This window comes from Chiloscyllium plagiosum, chromosome 37 (assembly GCF_004010195.1).
Source record: "Chiloscyllium plagiosum isolate BGI_BamShark_2017 chromosome 37, ASM401019v2, whole genome shotgun sequence".
Taxonomy (NCBI): domain Eukaryota; kingdom Metazoa; phylum Chordata; class Chondrichthyes; order Orectolobiformes; family Hemiscylliidae; genus Chiloscyllium; species Chiloscyllium plagiosum.
Genome location: NC_057746.1, coordinates 27,476,374 through 27,490,809, shown reverse-complemented (window position 1 = coordinate 27,490,809; position 14,436 = coordinate 27,476,374). Strand labels below are relative to the sequence as shown.

Sequence of the window (14,436 nt, the reverse complement as noted above, 5' to 3'; positions counted from 1 at the left end):
GTCATTGCACAGAAAGTTTGGCAGTTTATTTAAAAGTTTACACTCTATATTACAGGTGCCACAGTTGAAAATATCAAAAATCCATGCTTTCACGTAATAGGAGCTAGGCTCTTGGCAATACAGAAACTTCCCTCATCAGATAATTAAATACTGACAAACATCAGTAGAGTTAATACAATCTGCAATGAATTACAGTTCCAGTTAACCACTCAACCTCATTACACTTCTTCAACTATTCTGTCTTCCCAGAATCAAATCATGCGTGATGACCAATTTTTATTGTATCGTCTGGGTTCATAAAAATGAATTTGTCTTATAAACATGTGAAAACAGTCTTCTTGATCTCTTGTAAAACAATTTTATAGCATTATAACCCAAGACACAATATAATTAATGAAACATCCTCTATACATTTATTAGTCCAAAACATGAAATTCTCCTGTGGTCAAGTGCTACTCTGTTAATGAAAGAGAATGTTTTGCCGATTCATCCTGATGTGTACACTCTCAGGTGAACAGCTTACTCATTGCTTTGCCCATTTTTTCATTTTGTGCCTTGATCTGTTCAATAAGAACTCGAAGTTGCGCTGCAGCAGCAGAGTTTGCTGGTTCCAATTTCAGTACTCGCTTCAAATCACGTTTGGCTTTGTCAAACTCATTAATGGAGGCATAGGCCTGACCCCTTCGGTACAGGCATTTCACAGAGTCTGGCTCAATCTCCAGTGCCTTTGAGCAGTTGTGGATGACATTTCTGTACTGCTTCTGTTTTATCTGGCAGGCTGCCAGATTTGAATACAAGGCCTTTCTGGCCTGGACATACTCCTTGGTTTTCTCAAGAGGCACATCATATTTCACAGTCACCAGCAGCTTCAGGGATTTTGCATAACGTAGTGCAGCTCCAAAAAGATTCCCACTTTTAAAATGCTCAGTGGCTTTAGCTTTGTGATGCATAGCCATCTGCCATTTTTCCTCAAATCCAATTTCCCAGGAGTCCTGCTGGAGGGTGAACTCCTCCAGCTTCACAACCATTCTCATTCCTTCTCTGCAATCTGTGAATGTTTTCATCAAGTCTGGAGCAGGGATTAGCTCACATTGCTCTCCCAAAAGCATCGTCTCAACACATTTCTCGATTAATTCTACAAACTGTGTATCAGTCTCACCAAGAATTAGCTCAACTGACTGATTGATCCCGTTTTGGAAATGGGTCCCTGCATCAAAACTGCTGGAGGGTTCCACGTCCACACAAACACGACACTTTGAACCTTCTTTGGGTTTATCGAGACCACTACCTCTCTGCAGAATTTTCTTCACGAAGGAACCATCTGGGCATGTCCAAGTGAAGGGTTCAGGATTAGTCTGTTCTTCGGTGGGAGCATTTTCTGGTCTATCACTGAGAGAAGTGGCTGCCAAAGTCTCATTCAATTGGCTTACTGCCATTACTCCACAATTTAAATTATTACTCCCATCTCACCATTGTGCATTATGTACGAATTTGACAGTACTGATGGCTCCCAAGTCCAATATGGAAATCAAAAGAGAAAAATGCTGGAAAATCTCGGCAGGTCTGTCAGCATCTGTAAGGAGAGAAAATATGGAAATCAAAGCACTCAAGAAGGACCTGCAGTTTACTTCTGAAAAATAAAATATGTTCACAACATTTCTTCAGCACACTGCTTCCTGTTAATGGCTTTTAAAAAAATTACCAGAAGTCTAGCACCTAAATACCTAAAAATAGAAAATGGGAAGCCTTCAGAAATGAGATAACGAGAATCCAGAGAAAGTATATTCCTGTTAGGGTGAAAGGAAAGACTGGTAGGTATAGGGAATGCTGGATGACTAAAGAAATTGAGGGTTTGGTTAAGAAAAAGGAAGCATATAGACAGGATAGATTGAGTGAATCCTTAGAAGAGGCAGTAGGAATACACTTAAGTGGGAAATCAGGAGGGAAAAAAAGGGGACATGAGATAGCTTTGGCAAATAGAATTAAGGAGAATCTAAAGAGTTTTTACAAATATTTAAGGACAAAAGGGTAACTAGAGAGAGAATAGGCCCCCTCAAAGATCAGCAAGGCGGCCTTTGTGTGGAGCCACAGAAAATGGGGGAGATACTAAATGAGTATATTGCATCAGTATTTACTGTGGAAAAGGATATGAAAGTTTTAGACTGTAGGGAAATAGATGGAGACATCTTGCAAAATGTCCAGATTACAGAGGTGGTGCTGGATGCCTTGAAACGGATAAAGGTGGATAAATCCCCAGGACCTGATCAGATGTAACCTAGAACTCTGTGGGAAGCTAGAGAAGTGATTGCTGGGCCTCTTGCTGAGTTATTTGTATCATTGATAGTCACAGGTGAGGTGCCGGAAGACTGGAGGTTGGCTGACGTGGTGCCACTATTTAAGAAGGGTGGTAAGGACAAGCCAGGGAACTATAGACTGGTGAGCCTGACGTTGGTGGTGGGCAAGTTGTTGGAGGGAATCCTGAGGGACAGGATGTACATGTATTTGGAAAGGCACGGACAGATTAGGGATAGTCAACATGGTTTTGTGCATGGGAAATCATGTCTCACAAACTTGATTGAGTTTTTTGAAGAAGTAACTAAGAGGATTATGAGGGCAAAGCTGTAGATGTGATCTATATGGACTTCAGTAAGGCATTCGACAAGGTTTCCCATGGGAGACTGATTAGCAAGGTTAGATCTCACGGAATACAGGAAGAACTAGCCATTTGGATACAGAACTGGCTCAAAAGTAGAAGACAGAGGGTGGTAGTGGAGGGTTTTTTTCCAGACCGGAGGCCTGTGACCAGTGGAGTGCCACAAGGATCGGTGTTGGGTCCTCTACCTTTTGTCATTTACATAAATGATTTGGATGTGAGCATGAGGTACAGTTAGTAAGTTTGCAGATGACACCAAAATTGGAGGTGTAGTGGACAGCGAAGAGGGTTACCTCTGATTACAACAGGATCTGGACCAGATGGGCCAATGGGCTGAGAAGTGGCAGATGGAGTTTAATTCAGATAAATGCGAGGTGTTGCATTTTGGAAAAGCAAATCTTTGCAGGACCTATACACTTAATGGCAAGGTCTGAGACATGGAAATGTGTTGCCGGAAAAGCGCAGCAGGTCAGGCAGCATCTAGGGAACAGGAGAATCGACGTTTCGGGCATTAGCCCTTCTTCAGGTCTGAGACAGTCTTGCTGAACAGAGAGCTTGGAGTGCAGGTTCATAGCTCCTTGAAAGCGGAGTCGTAGGTAGCTAGGAGAGTGAAGAAGGCGTTTGGTATGCTTCCTTCATTGGTCAGAGTATTGAGTACAGGAGTTGGGAGGTCATGTTGCGGCTGTACAGGACATTGGTTGTGCCACTGTTGGAATATTGCATGCAATTCTGGTCTCCTTCCTATTGGAAAGATGTTGTGAAAGTTGAAAGGGTTCAGAAAAGATTTACAAGGATGTTGCCAGGGTTGGAGGAATTGAGCTATAGGGAGAGGCTTAACAGGCTGGGGCTGTTTTCCCTGGAGCGTTGAAGGCGGAGAGGTGACCTTATAGAGGATTACAAAATTATGAGGGGCACAGATAAGGTAAATAGGCAAAGTCTTTTCCCTGGGGTCGGGGAGTCCAGATCTAGAGGGCATAGGTTTAGGGTGAGAGGGGTCGGGTGCTGGCAGGTGGGACTAGGTTGGGTTGGGATATCTGGTCGGCATGGACGGGTTGGACCGAAGGGTCTGTTTCAATGCTGTACATTGCTATGACTCTAAGTCATACGCACTGCAACATTTAAGATAGCTCATCATGACGTCATGAAGGCCAACTGGGCATGAGCAATGATGTTAACATCCCATAAACGATAAAGGGAAAAAGCACCCAAATAAACACTCCATGCTTTGAATACAGTTTTAAGCATGGCAGCTACCATGGCTTTTATCAGGAACATCAAATATTTGATGTGTGGCGCTAAATCATTCTAATATTTCCTACTATAGTGTTACAGCAAAGCCCAATGTTAGCTCGAGGACCAGCGCCTTGTTTTCTGCTTATAAAATTTACAGCTTTCGGGACTCAATGTGGAGTTCAACAACTTCAGAGTATGAACATGGCCAGATCCTCCATTTTGAGAACATTCTTGCTCCACATGTGTCCTGATGTCATGGTCTTGTTCTCAGATCTGACCTATTTTTAAACATTCACACCTATCAATTATATCTATTTTGCATAAATATTTCTCATTTACTACCATTAGCACTCCCTTTGCCTATGTTTGGGCACATTCTTCACTTTTCTGCTCGCTCCTCTTTCTCCTTGTCAATAGCATTACATTATTTTTCAACCCACAATCAGCACTGAGGGAGTGGGCACTGTCGGAGGGTCAGTGCTGAGGGAGTGGGTGCTGTCGGAGGATCAGTGCTGAGGGAGCGGGCGCTGTCGGAGGGTCAGTGCTGAGGCAGTGGGCGCTGTCGGAGGGTCATTGGACTCAAAATGTTAACCCTATTTCTATCTCCACAGACACTGCCAGACCTGAGTATATCTTTAATATTGTTTTATTTCAATCTCCATCATCCGCAACTTTTGTTTGTTTGTGTTTGTCTCACACACTTTTCAAAAGTGTATCTGGGTAACATGCAAGAGATGGAACCCTGGCTGACCTTACATTTCTTGATGGAAAATAGCCACTGCTAAAAAGGTTGGGTGGTCAGCTGTTTAGTGTAAACTGGGATCATGAGAGCAGGAGATGGGTCTAATGGACAGGATGAGATTGAGAAAGGGAGATAGGAAAGGAATTTGAGAAAGATGGTAGATTAGGATGAGTACCGACATCAGTATTATAGACAATAGGTGCAGGAGTAGGCCATTCTGCCCTTCGAGCCAGCACCACCATTCATTATGATCATGTATTATAACAAGTTTGGTCAGGCAGACCAGTGGGAGATATAGAACAGGGACATCAATTCCACAACTTATAATTATTACTTCCATCTCACCATTGTGCATTGTGTACAAATTTGACAGTACTGAAAGGAACTTTCATCAAGTCTGGAGCAGGGATTAGCTCACATTGCTCTCCCAAAACTATCACCTCAACAAAGGCAGCTGATCAGATGGTATCGATCCAACAAATAATGAAGTCCACAAGCTGCTGGCAGTTATTGCTTAATGTTGTTCAAGACCTGAAACGTGATGCTTATGAAGGTGATATAATAAGGGGAGATGATCAATACATTCAAATGAAATTAGATGAGCACTTGAGAGAAATAAATATGCAGGGTTATGTGAACAGAACAGAGAAATATGACAATATGTTCTCCATAGGGCAAATTATCTTTTTTGGGCTGTTATGTTCTGCATCTCTGACTCTTGTTGTGACCATGCAGTCAGAAAACAATAGGCACTGATTTACATACAAAATTCACCTGACTGCATTACTGCACATGCTGGGAACTGTACTGGAAACAAAAAGTGCTGGAGATCACAGCAAGCCAGGCAGCATCCATGGAGAGAAAGCAAGCTAACATTTTGAGTCTCGATGACTCTTCATTTCCCCTCAGGCTAAACTGTTCCAAACTATCCAGCCTATGCAATCGTTTCTCTTGACAAATTCTCCATACCTAGCCACATTCTTGAAACTTCTTTCTGCTAATCCCGCTGTACTCTTTCCAGTGATCATTCTTATTTATTTTCAGGAATCTGCATTTCAGAGTCCCTCTGTTCCTCTGCACTTTTCAATATTTTATTATTTACATTCCTTCAACTCATTTACCCTTCCCATATGAAATATTTATGGTTTCTGAAGGAAATTGTTTCTCATCTTGCTTCTCCAACCTAAACAGCATTCAAGAACCCTGCTGGAGGTCAGAACCAGAAAAACATTTGGCTTCCCTATGAGTGACATTTTTCCCATTGCACAGGAGAAATTTATTTTCTTTAACTTCAGAAGACATTTGATCTCTTATGAACAACCTTACCAATTATGAAGAGTAGATTGTTCAAGCCCTTAAACCTACTCTATCATTCAAACTAGTTATATTTCAGAATTCCCAATTTGCAAAACATTCACACTATTGCAACGAAGTGGCAGAAAACCACCAATACTTACATAAGCAGCAATGACGGATTGGATTTGTTTCCCCTCACATGATCTACAAGTTCACATTAGAGCAATACACTCACTGGAGGCAAATATGGAGCTGCCATTATAGCACGAATGTAAGAGGTCAGGAAAACAGAGAGCATGCATGAGGAAGATGTGTTACATTCACCTAAAAAAGATTTTAGAAGTAGCATAATTTTTAATTCTTCCAAACTAAAAAAAAACACATTAAATAAAACTATAAAACAAGTTATCCTAAAATTGGAAATAAAACAGATTATGCTTTTCATGTTGGGTCACACCCCACGCTTAAATGTATTCCACAACCTCCAATAACATAATTACCTCCCATTTTGTATAACCAACCCCTCCTCTTTTCCTACAGAAATAAACCCATCTTACTCCCTTCGGTAAATAAAACCCACCTTTCTTCCCTCAATAAATGCCTATCTGCATCCTGAATAAGAAACACTCTGCTCAGTTACCTTCCTCCTCAGCAAATATCCTACTCAGTAATAACCCCACCTCTCTTTGCCTCCAGTGGGAGCCACACATCTCCTCCCTCAGTAAAAATCACAGCATATCTGCTGTGCGGCAAGAGGCCATCCGGTCCATCAATTATGTACTACCCCCCCTAACCATTACTCCGCATTTCCCGTGGCTAATCCACCTAAACTGCACATGTTTGGACTATGGGAGGAAAGCCACGCGGGGGATGGACGTGCAAACCCCGAGGTTTGGAATCGAAACCGGGCCCCTGCACAAACCACTGAGCCACAGTGCCCACCCCCTAAAAAGGGTGCGCTCTCATGAGAAAGTCCTATTCCCTGCACCTATTCCTCTCGTCCTCTCCCAGGCTTTGGGAAGCTTCCGCGTGCGGTTTTGTGCCAGCGAATCAGGGTCCTCCCCTCCCTGGGCGCGCGGACCCGGACAAACGACGATTCGAGATTCAAAGACAACCCCCGTTGCCGCGAGCCCCCCCTTCACCTGTCACCGACCCCCGACATACGAGGTCTCGTCGACGTCACTTCCTTAACGACGGGCCTTCGGTTGCCACGACAACAGCGGCCTAACAGGCCGCCTTCACCCCCCCACACCCACCTCACTTAACTTCCAGTCAGGATTACAGCTGAGCGGGGAATGGACTCTAACTCGGGGCTCAGGCGAGGGGAAGGTGCGCCAGTAGAACTCAAGTGTTGGTCCTGGTGCCAGTTGTGCCCTCGCATGCCTGCCGCTCGCGGACGGCCTCGGGCGGGCACTGGGAGAGCCCTCGCTCTCGCTCTGGACAACGGCGGCCACAGCCAGGGCAGCCGCGCCGAGCGACCCCCTCCGCCGCGACCCGCCTGGACCTGTTAGCGGCTGCGTTTGGTCAGAGCTAGGCCCAGGAGCAGCAGCAGCGCCGTGGAAGGGTGGTTATCCGGCCTACCCACTCCTCCCTCCCCCCAGCACCAGGGGCATTTGGGCACAAATCAGGAGTGCGGGGGGAAGGGCTGAAATGCAATCCAGAACTCGTGAGTGGCCCCTTCAAATGCTGTGATCCAAGGAGAGAGAAACTCTGAGGAGAATGGAGCAAGGAGCTCACGATGTGATGTCTCGACTTTCCACACAGCAGCCCTGAAAAGTCTGAAGCCAACTGTTCACTTCCTGCTTTGTCAAACAGGGAGCTGTTGTTGTTGCCAAAGGCACTCTCTCATTATGTTGGCAAACAGAAATAATCATATTTCGAGCTGTGACTTTACCACGGTCCTGATTTTATCTGCATATTTCTTCGGAGAGTACGGACATGGCAGAGAATACTTAAAAGTAGAAAAGGTATACCATCCCCATGCAACAAGTTTGGACATTGCTGGAGAAGCTGCAAATCTGAAATAAAGCAAATGCTAGAAATACTCAGCAGGTCTGGCAGTATCAATAGGGAGATAAACAGAATTAATTTTTCAGGTCGTGACTTTTTACGCCAGAAGATAGTTCAAGGCTATATTGAAGACTTCATCCAGTTATTTGTACTTAAGATGAATAATGCAAAACTCACTGTATGTAAGCCAGTAGAGGCACAAAATCCTAATTTCATTGAAAAAATATCAAAATGTGGCAACATCCTTGTAAATCTTTTCTGAACCCTTTCACGTCTCAGAACATCTTTTCGATAGGAGGGAGACCAGAGTTGTATGCAATATTCCTAAAGTAGCGTAACCAATGTCCTGTACAGCGCAACATGGCCTCCCAACTCCTGTACTCAATGCTCTGTCCAATAAAGGAAAGCATATCAAATACCTTCTTCACTGTTCTATCTATCTGCGACCTTGAAAGGTGCAGACTTGATGGGCCAAGAGGCTTTTTTTCTGTGTTGAAGACCTCTATGATTCTATAACAAAAGTCTCATGTCTGTCTGCCAGAGATTACACATTCAATTGTCTGAAATTACTTTACATCTAATAATGTACTCGTGAAATGTAGCCTTTTGTGCAATGTAGGGAAATGCAATAATTAATTTGTCCAAAAACATAAATAATGACCAAATCTTTTCTTTAAAATTTTATTCTTTCATGGGATGTGGGATTTACTGGCTCTGCCAGCATTTATTGCCAATTCTTAGTTAGTCTTGAGGAACTGCCTTTAGAACTGCTGCAGTCCATTTGGTGTTGGTGCACCCAGAAATGATGATGATTGTGAGATAAATGTTAGCTAAGGAGCTATGGAAAACTCTTCTGATTTTCATCTAAATAGTGAGATGTTTTACATCGAACGGAGAAGGCAGATGTGCTCTCAATTTATAAATGCCCTTTTAAAGACACAACCTCCAAAAAATGCAGTGCTTCCTTACCTGTATGAGTGTTATCTGTTATGTGACAGTTACAATGCTAATGGTCTTCAGGTTATTTGCAGGAACTCTGTCTACTGACCTGTTTGACTGGTTCCATTCCAATCTGCTATATGTGCTTACATTGGGCAATAAAAGAGTTGCTATTACTTACATACAAAATGTTCAAGGTAATACTTTAATCATTGGCTAGATGAGCATTTATTGTCCCTAATTGGCCTTGAGAAGGTGGTAGTGAGCTACCTTCTTGAACCACTGCTGTCCATGGGGTGTGTGTATACCCATAGTGCTGGTAGGAATGGAATTCCAGGATTTAGACCCAGATGGAAGTAATGAAGATACAGCCACTACTTGATGTCAGTTTCAATATGTAAGTGCTAAAGGGCCACTGGGGATGTGATGCACCTCCCAGGAACAGGAAGAGAAGGATATCTAGTTTGAGGGAGCTAATACGCAGGTAGTTCATTTGAGGTAAATGTCCTGATTGACAATTTGTTTTGGTGAGGGAGAGCTTTTGACACTATGGTGGGTCAATCCATACATTTCAGTTCTAACATTTGAGATCTAATCCCTTTAATTTGGCCTGCAGAAGCTGTAATAACAGGGAGAGTTTTAAGATCCCTGACCAAAAGTGCACTTGAAGCAAGCAATAAATAAATGTGGCTTTTACCTTCACAATCTTCTCTAAGCTCTAATTTCCACTTCCTTTTGATATCCCAGTAAGTTGTCCACTTTAACCTTAGGTAAAAACAAGGACTGCAGATGCTGGAAACCAGAGTGGTGCTGGAAAAGCACAGCAGGTCAGATAGCATCCAAGGAGCAGGAAAATCAATGTTTTGGGCAAAAGCACATCATCAGGAATAGAGGCAGGGTGCCTGCAGAGTGGGGAGATAAATGAGAGGGGTGGAGGTGGGGAAAAAGTAGCATAGAGTACAATAGGTGAATGTTGTGAGGATGGAGATGATAAGTCAAAGAGGAGGGTGGGGGAAGGTAGCAAAGAGTACAATGGGTGAATGGGGTAGAGGTGAAGGTGATAGGTCGGAGAAGAGGGTGGAGTGGATAGGTGGAAAGGAAGATAGGCAGGTAGGACAGGTCATGAGGGTGGTGCTGATCTGGAAGGTTGGAGCTGGGGTAAGGTGGGGGAAGGGGAAATGAGGAAACTGGTGAAATCCACATTGATGCCATGGGGTTGAAGTGTTCTGAGGCGGAAGATGAGACGTTCTTCCTTCAAGCGTTGGGTGGTGAGGGAGCAATGGTGGAGGAGGCCTAGGATCTGCATGTCCTCGGCGGAGTGGGAGGAGGAGTTGAAATGTTGGGCCACAGGATGGTGGGGTTGATTGGTGCAGGTGTCCCTAAAGCTAGGAGGCGTCCAGTCTCCCCAATGTAGAGGAGACCGCATCGGGAGCAACGGATACAACAGGTAAAACTCTGATGGATGTGGAAGTCTCCTTTGGGGCCTTGGATGGAGGTGTGAGCACAGGTTTTGCAATTCCTGCAGTGGCGTTGGGGGGGGCGTGCCAGGAAGAGAGGGTGCAATGTTGGGGGGGGCGTGGACCTGACTAGGTAGTCATGGAGGGAATGGTCTTTGCGGAAATGGGTGGGGACTCTATGCTACTTTCTCCCACCCCCACCCCCCTCTCATTTATCTCTCCACTCTGCAGGCACCCTGCCTCTATTCTTGATGAAGGGCTTTTGCCTGAAAAGTCGATTTTCCTGCTCCTCGGATGCTGCCTGACCAGCTGTGCTTTTCCAGCACCATTCTAATCTACACTTAGTCAGTCACCAACTGTTTCCCAATTCAGGGATTGGGAGAGTGGAGGGGACTAAGGTAGCAAAATGGTGTCTTTTGTTTGTCTATGATCCAAGTGTTCTTGTGACATCTAGGAAGAAAAATGTGCATGTCTGAATCCTGAAGGGTCAAACTCGCTTGCCCATAGCCTGAATCCCAGGTTTGTAAAAGATGCTCCATTCACATATCCCGAGAGCTCATCAGCACAGGATGCAATGTAACTGTGCAAGCACTGCAATAGTATACTGGGGAGGCAGTGACTAGTCATTTTGTTGCTGGGCTAGCAAGTGCAGAGACTCAGACTAATACTCTGGTGACATGAATTCCATCCCCATCATGGCAGTTGGTGAAATTTAAGTTCACTAAAAATATGGAATTACAAAGCTGGTGACCATATAACCACTGTTGATTATCATTAAACAAAAATCTAATGTCCCTCAGGGAAGGAAATCTGCTGTCCTTACCTGGCCTGTCCTATACATGACTCTAGACACACAGCAATTCTTAACTGCCCTCTGGCTCAATCTTGATAAACAATAAAGGATTGTTACTTAGTGCTTAATAACTATGAAATCACATAGTTTCACAAAAGAACTTTATGAAAACGTAACAGGAAGTGCACATTACTATTAGTTACATAGACTTCACACTTACAACTGTCACTGCAAAACTGCTTCAAGACTGAAAACAATTGGCTAACTCCTCCTAGAAACAGTTCTATATATCCTGCTAGGCAGAACCTGTCTCATGATGTTAGTTATGAGGTACTACCAGCCCTTTAAAATTTCCAATAGAATCAAACAAATCTGGGTCAAAGTTTGTCATGTCATAGATGGACTTGATGTTTTTAGATTAGATTAGATTAAATTACTTACAGTGTGGAAACAGGCCCTTCGGCCCAACAAGTCCACACCAACCCGCCGAAGCGCAACCCACCCATATCCCTACATTTACCCCTTTAACCTAACACTATGGGCAATTTAGCATGGCCAATTCACCTGGCCCGCACATCTTTGGACTGTGGGAGGAAACCGGAGCACCCGGAGGAAACCCACACAGACATGTTGCGGTCTGAAATTTTTAGTGTTGGAATTGGGCATTGATTAGCTCATGGATTATTATGATATGTACATTTGTGCATGCTGTTAGACCAGTGATAGAAAGTTTCATTGTATCAAAAACATAAATGTTTTCAGGTGTCCACCCTGAGGAGCGATTTAAAATGGACAAAGCCAGGACATGGAAGGGCTTATGCCCGAAATGTCGATTCTCCTGTTCCTTTGATGCTGCCTGACCTGCTGCGCTTTTCCAGCAACACATTTTTAAGCTCTGATCTCCAGCATCTGCAGTCCTCACTTTCTCCATGGATGTCAGATCCATTATCAGCGATTAGTTTATGGACTGCACCACACTGTGCCAGTGAGCTGACTACATTTCATCTAAGCTGCATTAAGGGTAGATATTAGCACTTCCATCAATCTTTGAAACGTAACTCATGTATGGAGGTAAAGTTTTCAGATTTTCTGACAGCATCTATGTATCAAACTGAATGTATGTACTACATATCTGGAGTCTGCAAGCTGTTACTTCCTAGATTTTGTTGACATGTTTGCATAACATGGATAGATATTTGGAAACATCTTTCACATTGTTCCTTGGTTGGCTCTGCTTCACATGTTGCTGTGGAGCATTGTGTTGCACTTTGGTTTTCGCAATGCACTTGGACTTCTTGAATACTGCAACTTAATGTGCTCTTGTAGAATATAATACGTTTCACAAACTGCTGGATACTGTTTTGGTGGATGAGACAATCCACAGTTTGGATGTTTTGATAAATGTTGCTGTTCCGCTATAATTGCTTCATATTTGTCCTTCGAGCAGTGTACCAAGGCTTTAATCTTTAGGTTTGCCCAAAGTGTGTTTTGGAAAGATTAATGAGTGCTGAGGCAATAATCATTTTCATCAGCACATCATCAAAGTCAGCTTCAGTGAAATCACATTCTCTCTCTTAGCATCGGTATCTGACTATGAATTGGCCAATGTTTTCACCAGGCTGTTAGTGGTATGACATAAACTCAAGGCTACGAATCTTGAATTTGACTGTGAGTTAAATCTCCTAGGACTTGAAAAATTTCTCTAGATCTTTGTGGTCGTCACTTGAAATACAGAACATTTAATTCTTTTCAATTCTTTGTTCCTCAAAGTGATAAGATGTTTGGCAGTATGTTTCTCATTGTCTCTGATCTGTTGATCCATTAAAATTAAGATTCATTCTTTAAATAACAAATTCAAATAGAATGCTGCTGGAATGCCATGATCAGATGTATGCTTTGCATCATTGCTGTGCTTCTTTGTGTTCTTTCAAGTTGTAAGTAAAGATTTCTGCTTTAACAATTGCAACCTTATGCCTATAGGTGGCATTCACACCCAAAGAAAGACACGTGTCGCCACATTTGAGAAAATTACATGGTGGACCATAAGACTATACTAGATAGAAACAGAACTAAACCATTTGGCCCACCGAGTTTGTTCTATCATTGAGATTAAAGCTAATCTGACAATTCTACGTTCCTGCCTTTTCCCCATAATGTTTGTTTTTAGTACAGACTAAAATTCTGTCTCTCCCAATCTTGATTGTACTTAATGCCCAACCTCAGCAGTCCTCTGCGTAAAAAAAATTCTACAGCTTCACTATCCACTGAGAGATGGAATTCCTCCACACTCCTGCCGTAACTGGTTAACCCCTTACTCTGAGCATATGCCTTCTGGCCCTAGAGTCTTCCACGAGTGGCAATAACCTTTCCACATCTACCCCGTCAGACTCTTGAGGAAACTTGCATGTTTCATAATCACATTCTCATTTGTTAAACTCCAATGAGCACAGGCCCAAACTGTTCAACTAGTGCCTTCCATAGTTTTAGCAAGATTACCCAATTTTGATATTCCATTCCCTTTGAAATAATGGCCAGCATTTTATGAGAGGCCCATCAATCGCTATATATAAGTGATATATAATCATTATATAAGATTATCAGAGGGTTAGATAGGGTGAGCCTTTGTCCAAGAATGGTGACGGCAAGAATGAGGGGGCATAGCTTTAAATTGAGGGGTGATAGATATAGGACAGATGTCAGAGGTAGTTTCTTTACTCAGAGAGTAGTAAGGGTATGGAATGCTTTGCATGCAACAGTAGTAGATTCGCCAACTTTAAGTACGTTTAAGTCGTCATTGGACAATCATATGGACGTACATGGAATAATGTAGGTTAGATGGGCTTCAGATTGGTATGACAGGTCGGCGCAACATCGAGGGCTGAAGGGCCTGTACTGCGCTGTATTGTTCTATGTTCTATGTTCTCTAGCTTCCCACAGAGTTCTAGGGTACACCTGATCAGGTCCTGGGGATTTATCCACCTTTAACTGTTTCGACACATCCAGCAATTCCTCCTCTGTAATCTGGACATTTTGCAAGATGTCACCATCTATTTCCCTACAGTCTATATTTTCCACATCCTTTTCCACAGTAAATATTTATGCAAAATATTCATTTAGTATCTCCCCCATTTTCTGTGGCTCCACATAAAAGGTCACCTTGCTGATTTTGAGAGGCCCCAATTCTCTCCCGAGTTACCCTTTTGTCCTCAATGTATTTGTAAAAACTCTTTCGATTCTCCTTAATTCTATTTGCCAAAGCTATCTCATGTCCCCGTTTTGCCCTCCTGATTTCCCTCTTAAGTATACTCCTACT

The 14,436-nt window shown here is 43.2% G+C and overlaps 1 protein-coding gene across 6 annotated transcripts; it reads right to left on the bottom strand.

Moving 5' to 3' along the window:
* Nucleotides 1–7,173, bottom strand: LOC122541426 (FK506-binding protein-like). 6 transcript variants are annotated; one of them, XM_043678189.1, is made up of 3 exons: nucleotides 7,089–7,173; nucleotides 6,086–6,248; nucleotides 1–1,573 (listed from the first exon to the last, which is right to left on the bottom strand). In XM_043678189.1, the coding sequence occupies exon 3, from the start codon at nucleotides 1,434–1,436 to the stop codon at nucleotides 507–509; it is 930 nt and encodes a 309-aa protein (XP_043534124.1). In that variant the 5' UTR covers nucleotides 1,437–1,573; nucleotides 6,086–6,248; nucleotides 7,089–7,173; the 3' UTR covers nucleotides 1–506. The 6 variants fall into 6 exon arrangements, with proteins under 6 accessions (XP_043534124.1, XP_043534122.1, XP_043534120.1 ...); XM_043678187.1 differs by having other exon boundaries at nucleotides 7,067–7,163; XM_043678185.1 differs by lacking the exon at nucleotides 7,089–7,173 and adding an exon at nucleotides 6,913–7,057.
* Between the last annotated feature and the right edge of the window lie 7,263 nt (nucleotides 7,174–14,436).

Coding starts and splice junctions, on each gene's coding strand:
- LOC122541426 (XM_043678189.1), bottom strand. CDS start 1,436: ATGGCAGTAAGCCAATTGAATGAGACTTTGGCAGCCACTTCTCTCAGT.